The 12952-nt window shown below is 41.6% G+C and overlaps 1 protein-coding gene across 1 annotated transcript in view; it reads left to right on the top strand.

The window, feature by feature from the left end:
* EFCC1 (EF-hand and coiled-coil domain containing 1) overlaps positions 1 to 12952 on the top strand; it is a 97117-nt gene that overhangs the window by 69367 nt on the left and 14798 nt on the right. The window contains exons 3-5 of the mRNA XM_044676243.1: positions 5394 to 5563; positions 9504 to 9639; positions 12555 to 12747. Of these exons, the coding sequence (XP_044532178.1) occupies positions 5394 to 5563; positions 9504 to 9639; positions 12555 to 12747 (499 nt within the window). The remainder of the gene's footprint in view (positions 1 to 5393; positions 5564 to 9503; positions 9640 to 12554; positions 12748 to 12952) is intronic.

Genomic DNA, 12952 nt, shown 5'->3' with positions numbered 1-12952 from the left:
ATTTCCTTCTCCAGCTTATTTTACAGAGGGAGAAACTGAGGCAAACAGGGTGAAGTGACTTGCCCAGGGTCACACAGTCAGGAAGTGTCTGACACAGGATTTTAATTCAGGAAGAGTCTTCCTAACTCCAAGCCCAGCGCTCTATCCTCTATACCACCTCTTTGCCTTTGCTACTAGGTAGCTGCTGCCATTAAGCAAGTCCTATAACCTCTTTGAGCCCCATAAGAATCATACATTTAGATTTGGAAGGAATCTTGGGGTGTGTCAAATCCAACTTTCTCATTTTACAGAATCAGAAAATCAAAGTAACATGCCCAGGGTCACAACACCTATTAGAGAGCAGAGCTGGGACTAAGACAAACTGTGATTTGATATTCCAGACTACCTGCCAACCTTCCCAGTTACTTATTTTAGGTCACCTATTTTGTACTAAAAGATTCTCTGTTGGGGACAGGAAGGTGGTTTGGTGGACTGAGAGCCTGGAAACAGGAGGTCCTGGGTTCAAATCTGACCTCACACACTGTCTTAGCTGTGTGACCCTGGGCAAGTCACTTAATCCCCACTGCCTAGCTCTTACGACTCTTTTGCCTTGGAGCCAATACCCAATATTGACTCTAAAATGGAAGGTGAGGGTTTTAAAAAAAACAAAACTATTAAAGGCTGCTTTTGCCCAGGTCACAAAGTGAGTCTGAAGCAGAGATGGACCAGAAAATTATTTGAATTTACATCACCCTTCCCCCCCCCCCAAAAAAAAAAAGAGCTTCCCAAAGCCCCCTAAGGTCACCTTTTGCATCCACACATGATCGGAGCCTTGAATGGTCCTTTTGAGCCCAACCATCTGAAGCTCCCTCTTGTGCAAAGGTGAGTGACAGCCCAATGGTGGTGTGGGAGCCTCCATTCTCATGGCTGGCTTTCCCTTGACCTTTAAAGATAATGCTATTATGGCAAGATCAGGAAGCACCGCATCTCATTGGGGAAATCTCTCATTGAATTTCTTTGCAGCCACATTATTAATTCTCAGAAAAATCCAAAGTATGTTTTCCACCCCCACAGCTTTGCAAAAAGGCCCAGGAGAATAATGGTTTTCTTCTGGGCCATTGTTTGCCAGCACTGCTGGGCCTGTTAGAACAACCCTGCCCTTGGCCTGGTGGCTTTAGAAATGGATGGCAGCTGGGTTGGGTCAAACAAAAGCTCTCCAGGATAGTTAACAGTCCCTCTTGGCAGCCAGCTTTGCTTTGCTGCCTAACAAAGACATGTGTGGAGTTTGGTTTCTAAGACTTCAGCAGCCTGGGCGAACTATGGGAAGGATTCGGAATCATTCTCAGCAATTCCCTTTAGCAGGATTTATTTAAGCAGGACCACCTAAAGAAATACTTTCCAGGAACTGGCATGATTATATGTATATGATATTTACATATATAATCTATTATATACATATACATTATTATATTCTGTATGAATGAAAGCCACTCACAAATAGATCTGCGGTCAAAGGATGTGAATAAACACTTTTCAAAGAATTACAGACTCTAAAGGACTGCATGAGAACACGCTCTAAATCAATGACAGTAAAAGGAATTCCAATGAAGACAACTCTCATTATGCAAATTGGCAAAGACAACAAAGATGGGAACATCCATTGTGAGAGGGGTTGTGCAAAGATTCCAATTTAGAATCATTGGAGAAAAGTGACAAAACTGTCCACATTCTTCCACCCAGAAATCTCCCTCCTAGATTTTACCCCAAAGAAGACAAAAAATGAAAGCAAAGTTTCAATATATACCAAAATATTCATAGCATGTTTGCTTTGGGAGCAAAGAACTATAAACAAAGCAAGTACCCACTGATTGGAAAATGGGTTGGGGGGAATAAACCCAATGGCACAAGAATATAATGGAATATTAATGTTCAGGAAGAAAGGATAAATATAAGGAATTCTGAGAAACTTGGGAAGATTCATATGAACTGATAGAAAGCAAAGAAAGCAGAACCAAGAAAACAATATACACAGATATATAACAGTGCAAATGGGATTACTAACAGGAAAATGAACTTTAGTTAATAGAATGAAGATCCTAGAAGAGAGGGAGGGCGACAGGGCACATACACACACACACACACACACACACACACACACACACACACACAAAATAACATGTTAGAAAATATAGTAGATAGGATCAGAGGTTTAGCATTGAAATGGAACTTAAAGTGCAAACCCCACCCCCCTCATTTTACAGATGAGGAAACTGAGGTCCAAAGAGATTAAATGACTTGCTGGAAATCATACAATAGTAGTCATACTATCCAGACAGGTTCAAGGATCACTTCTAGAGAGAGTGATCAGGGAGGACCTCATGGAGGAAATGGTGTCTTGGAAGAAGGGAAAGCTGTCAGTAGGTAGAGGAGAAGAATGCAAAATGTATGGTGGCAAGAAGGCAAGGAAGGATAAGATGGTGAAATGGTATCTCAATTTGGCTAGAATGTAAAGTATGTGAGAGGGAATAAGTACTATGGAATAAGGCTGGAAAGCTAGGTTGGAATAAGTTTTGTATGTTAGAATGAGTTTATATTTTATTTCCTAAGAAATGGGGAGCATACTGAAGAATTCTGAGCAGGGGAGTGATGCAATCATTTAATGCTTTAGGAAGATTCCTTTGGTAGCTATGGAAAGAATAGATTGTTGAGGGGAAAGACTGGTGATGGAGAGGACCATTTGAAGACAGTTTTTAAAGTCAATAACAAGAGTCACTCAGAGGACCAAAAGGTAATTATGAAAGACTAATGGTAATAGTACTTCCAGACTTCAAATTATATTATAGAGTTGTTCAGTCATTTCGGTCATATCCTACTCTTCATGAAAACCCCTTGTTGAGGGTTTTCATGGCAAAGATGCTGTATGGGTTTATCATTTCCTTCTTCAGCTCGTTTTTACAGATAAGGAACCAAGGCAAAGTTAAGTAACTTGTCCAAGGTTACACAGCTAGTCACACTTGAGGCAGAATTTGAACTCATGAAGATGGATCATTCTGATTCCAAATCTAATGTTCTATCCCCTAACTGCCTGATCTAATTGTCTTTATTACAGAGCTCTCTATATTACATGGTAATATCATCATCAAAACTATTTGGTATTGGTTTAAAAATAGAAAAGTTGATCTATGGAGCAGATTAGACAAAGGAGGATCAGAAAAAAAAATGTTATCAATAACCCAGTGTTTGATAAAGCTCAAAGCCTAAACTACTTAGGAAAGAACTTCCTATATAACAATAATTTTTGGAAAAGGTGGAGCACAATTTAGCAGAAACTAGTCTTTTGAGTTTGTTTATTTGTTTTACTTTTAAAAAATCAATTTTGTCTTCCTCTAGCATCCATCATTCCCCACCACAAAAGAAAAAGAAAACTCCTGTTATGGGCACAAAAAGTCAAACAAAAGAAACTGCCACATCAGCCACGTCCAAAAAATACACATCTCAATCTGCACAGAATCTATCACCTATCTAACTAGAGTTGGAAACAATATTTCATCCATCCTGGACTGGATCCTTTGTCATCATGGCTGGTTGATCAGAGTTCTTAAGTTTTCCAAAGTTGTTTTCTTTATAGTTGTTATTTCGGTACAAATTGTTCTCCTGGTTCTTCTCATTTCGCTCTGTATCAGTTCATAGGAGTCTTCACAGGTTTCTCTGAAATCATCCCCTTCTTCATTACTTGTAGCACAATATTATTCCATAATTTTCATAATATATTCAGCCATTCTCCAATAAGATCCCAATAACCTCAGAAGCCATCCAGTTCAACCCTCTCATTTTACAAATGAGGCCCAAGATGGTTAAGTGAAGCATCAAATATGTGATTTGAACTCAGGTCCTCTATTCTTTCCACTGTACTAGTTAAACAAGTAAAAGATAATGAACAAATTGTTCTCAAATTGCAATTTGTATTGCAAACAGTTACCACCCACATGAAAGGATACTCCAAATCACTAATAATATAAATGAAATACAAGTCAAGAAACCTTGTGATTTCACCTCATACCCAACAATTTGGCAAAGATAGGAAGAGTCAATATTAGAAGGGTTTGTTGTAAGAGTGTAAAATGGTCTAACCATTCTGGAAAGCAATTTAAAATGATCCAAAGAAGGTGGCTAACATGCCCATGCCCTTTGACCTAGAGATTCTACTAATAGGTGTAAACCCCAAGAAGGTAAAAAAACAAACAAACAAAAAAAAAAAAACAAAGCAAAAAAAAAAAACCACCATATCATACCAAAATATTTAGAGTAACATTTTTTTGCAGTAGCAAAGAATCATTAAGAAAGTAAATGACTGTCAGTTGGGGAAATGAACAAACAAATTGTGATACATTAATGTAATGGAATATTTTAATGCTATAAAAAGATGATCATGACAAGTATGGAAAGATTTAGATGAACTTGTACAGAACGAAGTAAGTTTAAAGCAGACAAATAAGATACATAATGACCACAACAATGTCAATTAAAAGAACAACCACAATGATAAAACCATTCCAAATGAAAGCTGCAAAATTATGATGGCCAAACTTCTCCTCAAAGGAGAAATAGGAGAAGACATCTTCCCCTGATTCTTTGTTTTTCTTCCCATCTTGAGTATAGAACAATGACTATATCATCAGACTTAAAAAAATATATTTTAGTCAGTTTTACAGTTTTTTTTAAATATAAGAATGATTCTCAGGGAAGCAGGGAATAGAAGTAACACAATGGGAAATGTAGATGATATGAAACAAAAGAAAAGCAAATTTCTTTTTAAAAAGACAATTTTAATAATCTAGGCAATAGACCGTGAGATTCTGAACTAGAGTGTTAGCAAGGGGAATATAAAGAGAGAAGGATGGATATAAAAGCTTATAATTATGAATGTTAGAGCTGGAAGAGACTTTAAAATATAAAAAGAGAAGAAAGAATATAGAATGTTACTAAGAGCTGGAAGGAAATTCACAGCTCAAACCAGTGCAGCCTCCTCATTTTGTACTTACAAATCAGTTAATCCCCAGAGAAACTCAGGCAGTCATAATGTGTTGAATAAAACCTCTGGCTTGATTGCATGTTCACATATTCATGAAAATAAAAGAGTGTTTGGGAGCTAGACAATGCCTCCAGATTGCACAGTCCCTGGCACAAGAAATAGCAATAACTGACCGAAGGAACCCCCAACTGTGTGGCCATCCAGAGCCCAACGAATGGCATCCCATGAGGGAGTTGGGAAAGGACGGATGGTAGAATATCAATTTTGTTCCCCTTTCTTCTACAATTTGCATTTCTCTTCAGGTATGATGTGAAATCTGAGCTCCCCCTACCTGAGTCTGGCAAAATTGATTTCTTCCTCTCACTATATCTTTACTTCACAGGTCAGAAATCAGGAAGCTACCTGCCCCACTGAATGATCAGACAACGCCACCAGAAGATGGTGAGTCAGAAACTGGAAGAGCTTCCTCTCCTGAGCAGCCAGATGGAATCTCTCCTCCTGAGGGGGCAGGAGCTTCAGAAGACAGTATAAGCGGCAGATATGCTGATGAAGGTTAGATTTGTGGGAGCTGTGGCTTTGAGATCAGTGGCTTAGAGAATGAGGCTAAGGAGGACAAGGTGATGGGTTTGGTTTTATGTGGCTGACTCTGCTCTGGACTATGGCCATAGATGGCACTCCCAAGCTTGGTCAACCATCTCACAAAGATGTAGACTGATGAGCCATCCTGAGAGTCTTCACAGCCACCATCTACAGGCTTGTCTCCGTGTAACTACAGCCTCAGGAATAATGATATGCTGGTAACTGTTTCATTTTTTAAATCCTTCATGTCCGTCTTGGGATCAATACTGTGTATTTGTTCCGAGGCAGAAGAGCAGTAAGGGCTAGGCAATGGGGGTTAAGTGACTTGTCCAGAGTCACACAGCTAGAAAGTGTCTGAGGTTAGATTTGAACCCAGGACCACTCATGTCCAAGCCTGGCTCTCTATCTATTGAGCCACCTACCTGCCCCCTAGTAAATGTCTAACAATCAGCTCTGATGAAGAAAGGAGAATGTATTCAAGATGAACTTTTACCTTAATCTGAATTATTAGCATTTTCTCCATTAATTTCATAAGTCTAGACAATCAACAAAATGATAAATCAAGCCCTGAATCGTATTTGCCAATTTCCAAGATATAAATGATCAGCTGGTATATTTAGCAAAATTGGCTCTTCTGAGTTGGTTGGAGCTATCCAGGATACCGCTACAAATATAGTCCTTCTTCCGCCTGCCCCTCCTCTCCTTCGGCTTTGTCTTTCCCAAATCACTAAGTCTCTGGAGAAGAGATTGTCCCCCTTACATCCCCTCAAAATGAGGATCTTAGCAGGGCACACAATACAGAACATTCATCTTAAGAGGAGAAGAGAACACAGTTGTTCTCTAAAGCCCCATAAGTTCCAAGGAGGTGATTTCAGCTCAGTGGAGGGAACGTTTTCTAACAACGTGATATGGTGAGTTTCCTTTGACTAGAAGTAACCAAACAGACATTGAAACCTGATGAAGATGACTTGGTGGGGATGTGAAAGATCAGTCTTGATGACCTCTAGGAGTCCATCTCAACTCTTGAGATTTATGATTCTGGAAACAGAAAGTAGAAACAAAGTTCAGCATGAAGGATACATTTTACTGATTGTAGGATTTAGGATATTAAATCTGGAATTGGAAGGGACCTTAGAGCCCATTGAGGCTGCCTCTTTATTTAGAAGATGAGGAAACTGAGGCAAAGGGGTAAAGTGACTTGCCCAGAGTCACACAGCTAGTAAGTGTCTGAGACCAACTGAGAACACAGAGCTTTATGATTTCAAATTTGATGCTTGCTTTCCTTCATCATACATCTGTCCAAGTCCAATCTGTTCCCTTCTCAGATTTCTAAAAAAAAAAAGAGTCTTAATTTTTCTTCTAATTTCTCTGTACCTTGCTCTTGGTTAGGGACAAGCCACCTTGATGAGTTCCACTGACATGCCAAGGACCACTTTTTTCCTGGTCTTCAGCTTCTGACATCCCCTTCTCTCTCTTATTCTCCTCTCCCTCCTACCTATAGCCATAAGAATGCTTGAACGTGGAGTCAGCCTGAATTTGAATCTCTGCTCTGACACTTACAAGCTATATGATCTTAGGCAAGATAGCCTGACTCTAGTTTCCTCCTATGTAAAATACAAAAAGCTCTTTGTAAAATGTGAAGAGTTGGAGGCAACAAGGTAGCTCAGTGGATTGAGAGCCAGGTTTAGAGATGGGAAATCTTGGGTTCAAATCTGGGCTCAGAAACTTCCCAGCTGTGTGACCCTGGGCAAGTCACCTAACTCCCATTGCCTACCCTTACCACTCTTCTGCCTTGGAACTGATACACAGTATTGATTCTAAGACAGAAGGTAAGGGATGGGGGCGGGGGGGGGGGGTGACGGATTGTACCATTATAAGTGAATATTAGTATTATTATTGTTGAGTATTTTTATCATTCTTAGGAATATTAGAATGATTGTTGTCTTAAACACATGGTTACACTCTCCTGCAGACTGTCCTCTCCATAGTAAGAGGAGAGCATCTGCCTAGAGAACAGATACGGAGAGTTCATGCATGTAGCTGGGACAACTCAGGATCCTAGGGCTCCCTCCCTATTGGATTCTTCTCTCTTCCCTTCCTCCCCTAAAGAGCCTCCAATGGCATCTCTTGGTCTAGGGATATGGATCATTAGGCTCCAAGCTGTTTTCTTTGTTGCCACAAAACTGCTGGGGTCTCTCATTGTCTTTCTTCCTACTGCCTCGCCATCTGCCACTGTTTCTGTAGATGGGACCCTCTGCTGGGTCTCCACTGTTGCCACCTGTTGGATCTTCCCAGATTTACAATTGCTACTCCAAAGACAGAGCCAACCAGCCAGAGAAACCATTGGGCTATGTATTGGTTCTAAGGCAGAAGAGTGGTGAGGGCTAGGTAATAGAAGGGTAAGTGACTTGCCCAAGGTTACACAGTTAGGCAGTGTCTAAGGTCAAACTTGAACCCAAGACCTCCCATCTCTAAGCCTGGCTCTTGATCCACTGAACCACCTAGCTGCCCACTTTGTCTATCTTTTTAACTGAGGTCTGTCTACTATTTCACTTAGTGGAAGGAAATCCTGTTTGGCTCCTATCATATGCCTGGTCTATGCAAATCACCCTAGAAGCTTCATTTAGCAAGACTGAAAGGGGACTGGTAAGGCTGCCAGCCTTTGCTAGCAAGTAATCTTTGTTCTCCTTTCTTGGGAGATCTCCTACCCACTAGGGCACATTCAGTAGGAAGTGAATTGCTACAGCTGGCCACAAAAGAGCCATCAAGAGTACACATTGACTCAGTACACATCTGTCCCCTTTGAAGCGACCTCAGCACCATGCCCACAGAAGTGCCACCTTCCCATCCAAAAAAAGGCTCATAATTTGTGTAGCACTGCCTATCACATTCAGCCAGAGAATTTGGGCCAAATGCCCATAGAGGTCCCCCAAATATCCAATCACAAGAAAATACTAAGGGAGCCAGAAAACAAAAAGTCATATCTTATGAGGGATATCCCTGGGATTTATGTCCCCAAGAATGAAATTAGTATTTGTCCAGGAGGTGGTCCCAGAGTCTGAAACACCCTTAGTGATACTTCTACTATTAGTTCTTCTAAACTTCAATGAGGGGCAGCTGGGTAGCTCAGTGGATAGAATGCCAGACCTGGAGTCAGCAAGTCCTGGGTTCAAATCTAACCTCAGACATTTCCTAGCTGTGTGACCCTGGGCAAGTCACTTAAGCCAAGTTGCCTGGCCCTTACCACTCCTCTGCCTTGAAACCAATATACAGTATTGATTCTAAAAAAATAAAATAAAATAAAATTGATACAATGGCAAAGGGTAAAATTTCCCACCAAAAAAAAAAAAAAGACTTCAATGTATCCATGATTGCCCTAATATAGATATGCCCTTGAGTAGTGCAAATCACAGCCCTTACCTATTCTATTCTCACTCTTGTCCTCCCTTGAATATTGGACAGAGGACCTTCCCCATGCTTTGGAGATCCCCTTCTCTTGGGCATTAAACATTCCATGGATGCCCCATGGGTGGACCAGGGCAGCTCCCAGACTGTCCATCCTCTATCCCACGTTATTGATACGTGACCCACAAGCCCAATTCCTTTACCGATCACATGTCTTGATGATAGCATATAAACCACTTCACTGGAGAGGTGGACGTCACCTGCCTCTTATTGCCAATAATCTTCTAGCTACTAAGAAGACGACTCTCGGCCACGTTCCAGAGCTCGACAGATCCTCATTTCTGCAAATTACTTGCGCTTTGCCTTGCTGTTTCTCCCTGTAATAATATATGATTCCTTCTAGCCAGCAAATAGAGCAGTGCCACCACTTGTCTTTCCTCCCCTGGGAAGGGCTACAGTGACCTGGGCTGTGTAATAAAGTCCAGCCTTGGCTTCTTTCTCCCTGCAGGAGATGAGCAGCTGTTTCGCTCTGTGGAGGGTCAGGCAGCTTCAGATGAAGAGGAGGAAAAGTGGACGGGGGAGCAGCAGACCCAGGTGGCGGAAGTGAAGAAGCTACTGGCCCGCATTTCTAGCTGTGGGAATGGGTACGTCTCCCTTAGAATTGTGGAATCAGACAATGTCATCTTTGCCCCTGACTCCATAGTTTCTGTTATTGTGTCCATATCCACAGAGGGGTGGAAAGAACTCTGGTTCTAGAGTCCCAGAATGGAGGTTCAAATCCCAAATCATCTAACCTACCCGAGCCTCAATTTCCTTATCTGTAAAATGAGAAAGGCTGATCTCAATGGCCTCTGAGGTCCTTCAAACACCTCATCTATGATTCTATAATCCTATGAGCTCTAATGCCTTGGACATGATAGGTACTTAAATATCCATCGTTGAGTTGAGTGGGAAGGGACCCTAGTTCTTTACAGAAATTAGTGGTCCTGGTGATAGGAGGAGCCCAGGATCAGAAGTGCATTTCCTTTCCTCTCAGGGAGTCTTGGAAGATGCATCACCCCAGGACAAGATGAATGCTTTCCCTTCCAAACACCAAGACGGTCCATAGAAACAGAGAGTAGTTAGGGCAAGGACAGCATCCTCCCCAAACGTGGCATCTCCCCAGTGAACACCTTGCTCAGTGCTCTTTGCACAGGGTAGATGTTTGCTTGATAAACTGAATGAATGAAATGGGAGAAACCACAAGAACAGAGTCCACAGCAGCCACATTTTTAGCATGGTACAGGACTTTTATTTCTTATCCATTTCCTTTTCTAATCTGCTCCAAAGGATGGGAGTTCTGGAGACACTAACGAGGCTGGGACAGAGGTATTGTGAGCAGTTGGAAGGGGAGAGACTGGCCTGGCTGAGACTCCTCTGGGGTTTTGGAGAAGCCAGAAGTAAGCGTGGGAACTCGGAGCTTCTTGGTGTTGGGAAGCAGGAGGCAGATACAGAGAAGGAAACGACCAACGGCCAACTCCCAATGTTACCTGCTTCTCTGCTGTACTACTACAACTCTTAGAGGCCAAGCCAGTTAAACTGGCTGGTAGGGGCAGGGATCAGTGAGCCAAGCATACTGGCTTACTGGCTTCTCTAAGCAGGAATAGACCGTGCCCATTTCTGAGGCTAACAAGCAGGAGCCAGGTGCACAGTGCCCTGTGATGATGGGGGCTAAGCTATCAAATGAGGTCAAAAGACCTGCCAGCACCAATCAGAATGCTTCAGACTCAGTTCAAATAGTAGTTCTTCTGAAGGATCTCAAAGCCCTCTACAAACATTTGTCTAATCTATGCTCATATCTTTGGGTGTCTACACTATCCTTCTGCATGATGTACTAGGAAGAGCCCCAGATTGGGAGTCAGAAGGTCTAGATTCACATCCCAGATCTGCTGCCTAGCTTGTACCACCTGAGCCTCGTTTTCCTCATTTGAAAATAGAGAGTTAACACCTATTCTTCCTATATTGCAGAGATGTTAATAAGGACCGAATGAATGATGGAATGTAGGAAAGTCACTTTGCAAACTTTAAAGTGCTACATAAATGTTCATTGTTATTATTATTTGGATTATTCAGATAATAAATACAATTTACATTCTAATAATGATATTGATTATATAATCATTTTATATCATATAATGTACATTATACATATTATTGCTCTATGATATATAATTATAGGTTATAATTATGTTACATAATAATAGCAGTCATGTAGCACTTTAAAGTTTTAAAAGCATTTTCCATACTTTCTCTTTTGAGCCTTACAACAACCATGTGAAGTAGATACAATTATTATCTTCATTTTACTGGTGAGGAAAATGGGGAACAATTAAGTTAAGGGACTTATCTAAGGTCACACAGCAAGTATCAGTGACAAGGTTTAAAAAAACACTTTATCTTGTGTCTTAGAATCAATACTAAGTATAAGTATTGGTTCCAAGATAGAAGAGCAATAAGGGCTAGGCAGTGGGGGTTAAATGCTAGGAAGTATCTGAGGCCACATTAGAACCCAGGACTCTCATCTCCAGGTCTGGCTCTCTAGCCACTGAGCCACCTAGCTGCCCCTCAGTGGCAAGATTTAACCTAGATCTTCCTGACCACAAGTCTATTGTTTCACTTACCATAGGAGGCAAGATTCAAACTCAGGTCTCAATTCATTCCAAGGCTAGCTCTCTATCTACCTCTCTATGAGTTACCTCCATGCTCGGGAAGGTATTGTGTGAAAACTATCAAACAGAAGGATTTAGAAACAGATCCAGTTATGATCTGGAGCCTGGTATTGGGCATCCCAGGACCAGCCTAGCTAAGGTCAGAGAGACTTATCACCAGAGAACTGACCCTCAGCTCAGAAGGACCCCAAAAGCAACCAATATTATTGTCCCCATTTTACAGAAGAGAAAACCAAGGGTCAGAGGGATAAAGTGAGGTACCCAAGGTCACACAGTTAATAAGCGTCAGGGCAAGGTCTTCCTGACTCCAATCTGTTGCTCCACCTACCACAACACAGTGATGGAGTCTTTGGATCACAGACTCTCATGAAACTACATCATAAAGCTTAGTAGGACCACTATTCTTTCTTTGCAAAGGCAGGAGACCATGGGTATGGAATATTGCATATACTACCAGACCTAGATAGATAGATTAGTTAGTTGATAGATAGATAGATTAGTTGATTTTGTTAAAATGCTATGTTGTATTTCCCTTTTCTTTTCTTTCTATTCTTTGTCCCAAGGGAGTGATTTCTGGGTAGGGGAAAGGAGGATTCATGGGATCGTAGATGTAGAATCAGAAGGATTGTGTAACTTTCTAAAGTCTACCATTCAATCCATAACCCACAGTGCCTTATACACAGGCAGGGTTTAGGTGGAGTGGCGGACATAGGGAAAGAGATGGGAGACAGTGACCTCAGTAGAAACTTCTGTTAACTCCCTCAAAACAAAGGCAGGGACCCAAACCAGGACGCCAAGGAAGAACCCATTGGAAGGTTCCCATTACTGTTTTGCTTTCTCCCTTGATGCAGATGTGATGACAAAACAGCCAAGAAGCTCATGTCCTACTTTGGCCACTTTGGCAGTGATGAACACACCAGTGCCCTGGGGGAACTGGGAGAGCAGATTGTTACCCTGACAGAGCAGCTGGGGAACATGGGTCAAGACGTGAAGGTGCTTGACCTCGGTGATCAGGAGGTGAGATGCCCAAGACAGCTTGGCCCAGCTTTCTCATGAGGAAGCATTTCATCTTTGTCCTTTTAGCTTACTAAGCAGGGAGACACACTCACTAACCACATGAAGCAAGAACTGGTCCTCATTTCCCCCTTCCCTGCTTGCCAGCTGCCTGAGAACATTTGAAAGAGTAGATAGATAGACAGACAGACAGACAGACAGACAGACAGACAGACAGACAGATAGATAGATAGAT

The sequence above is a fragment of the Gracilinanus agilis genome, chromosome 1 (genome assembly GCF_016433145.1).
Source record: "Gracilinanus agilis isolate LMUSP501 chromosome 1, AgileGrace, whole genome shotgun sequence".
NCBI lineage: Eukaryota > Metazoa > Chordata > Mammalia > Didelphimorphia > Didelphidae > Gracilinanus > Gracilinanus agilis.
This window is presented reverse-complemented; position numbering and strand designations above follow the sequence as displayed.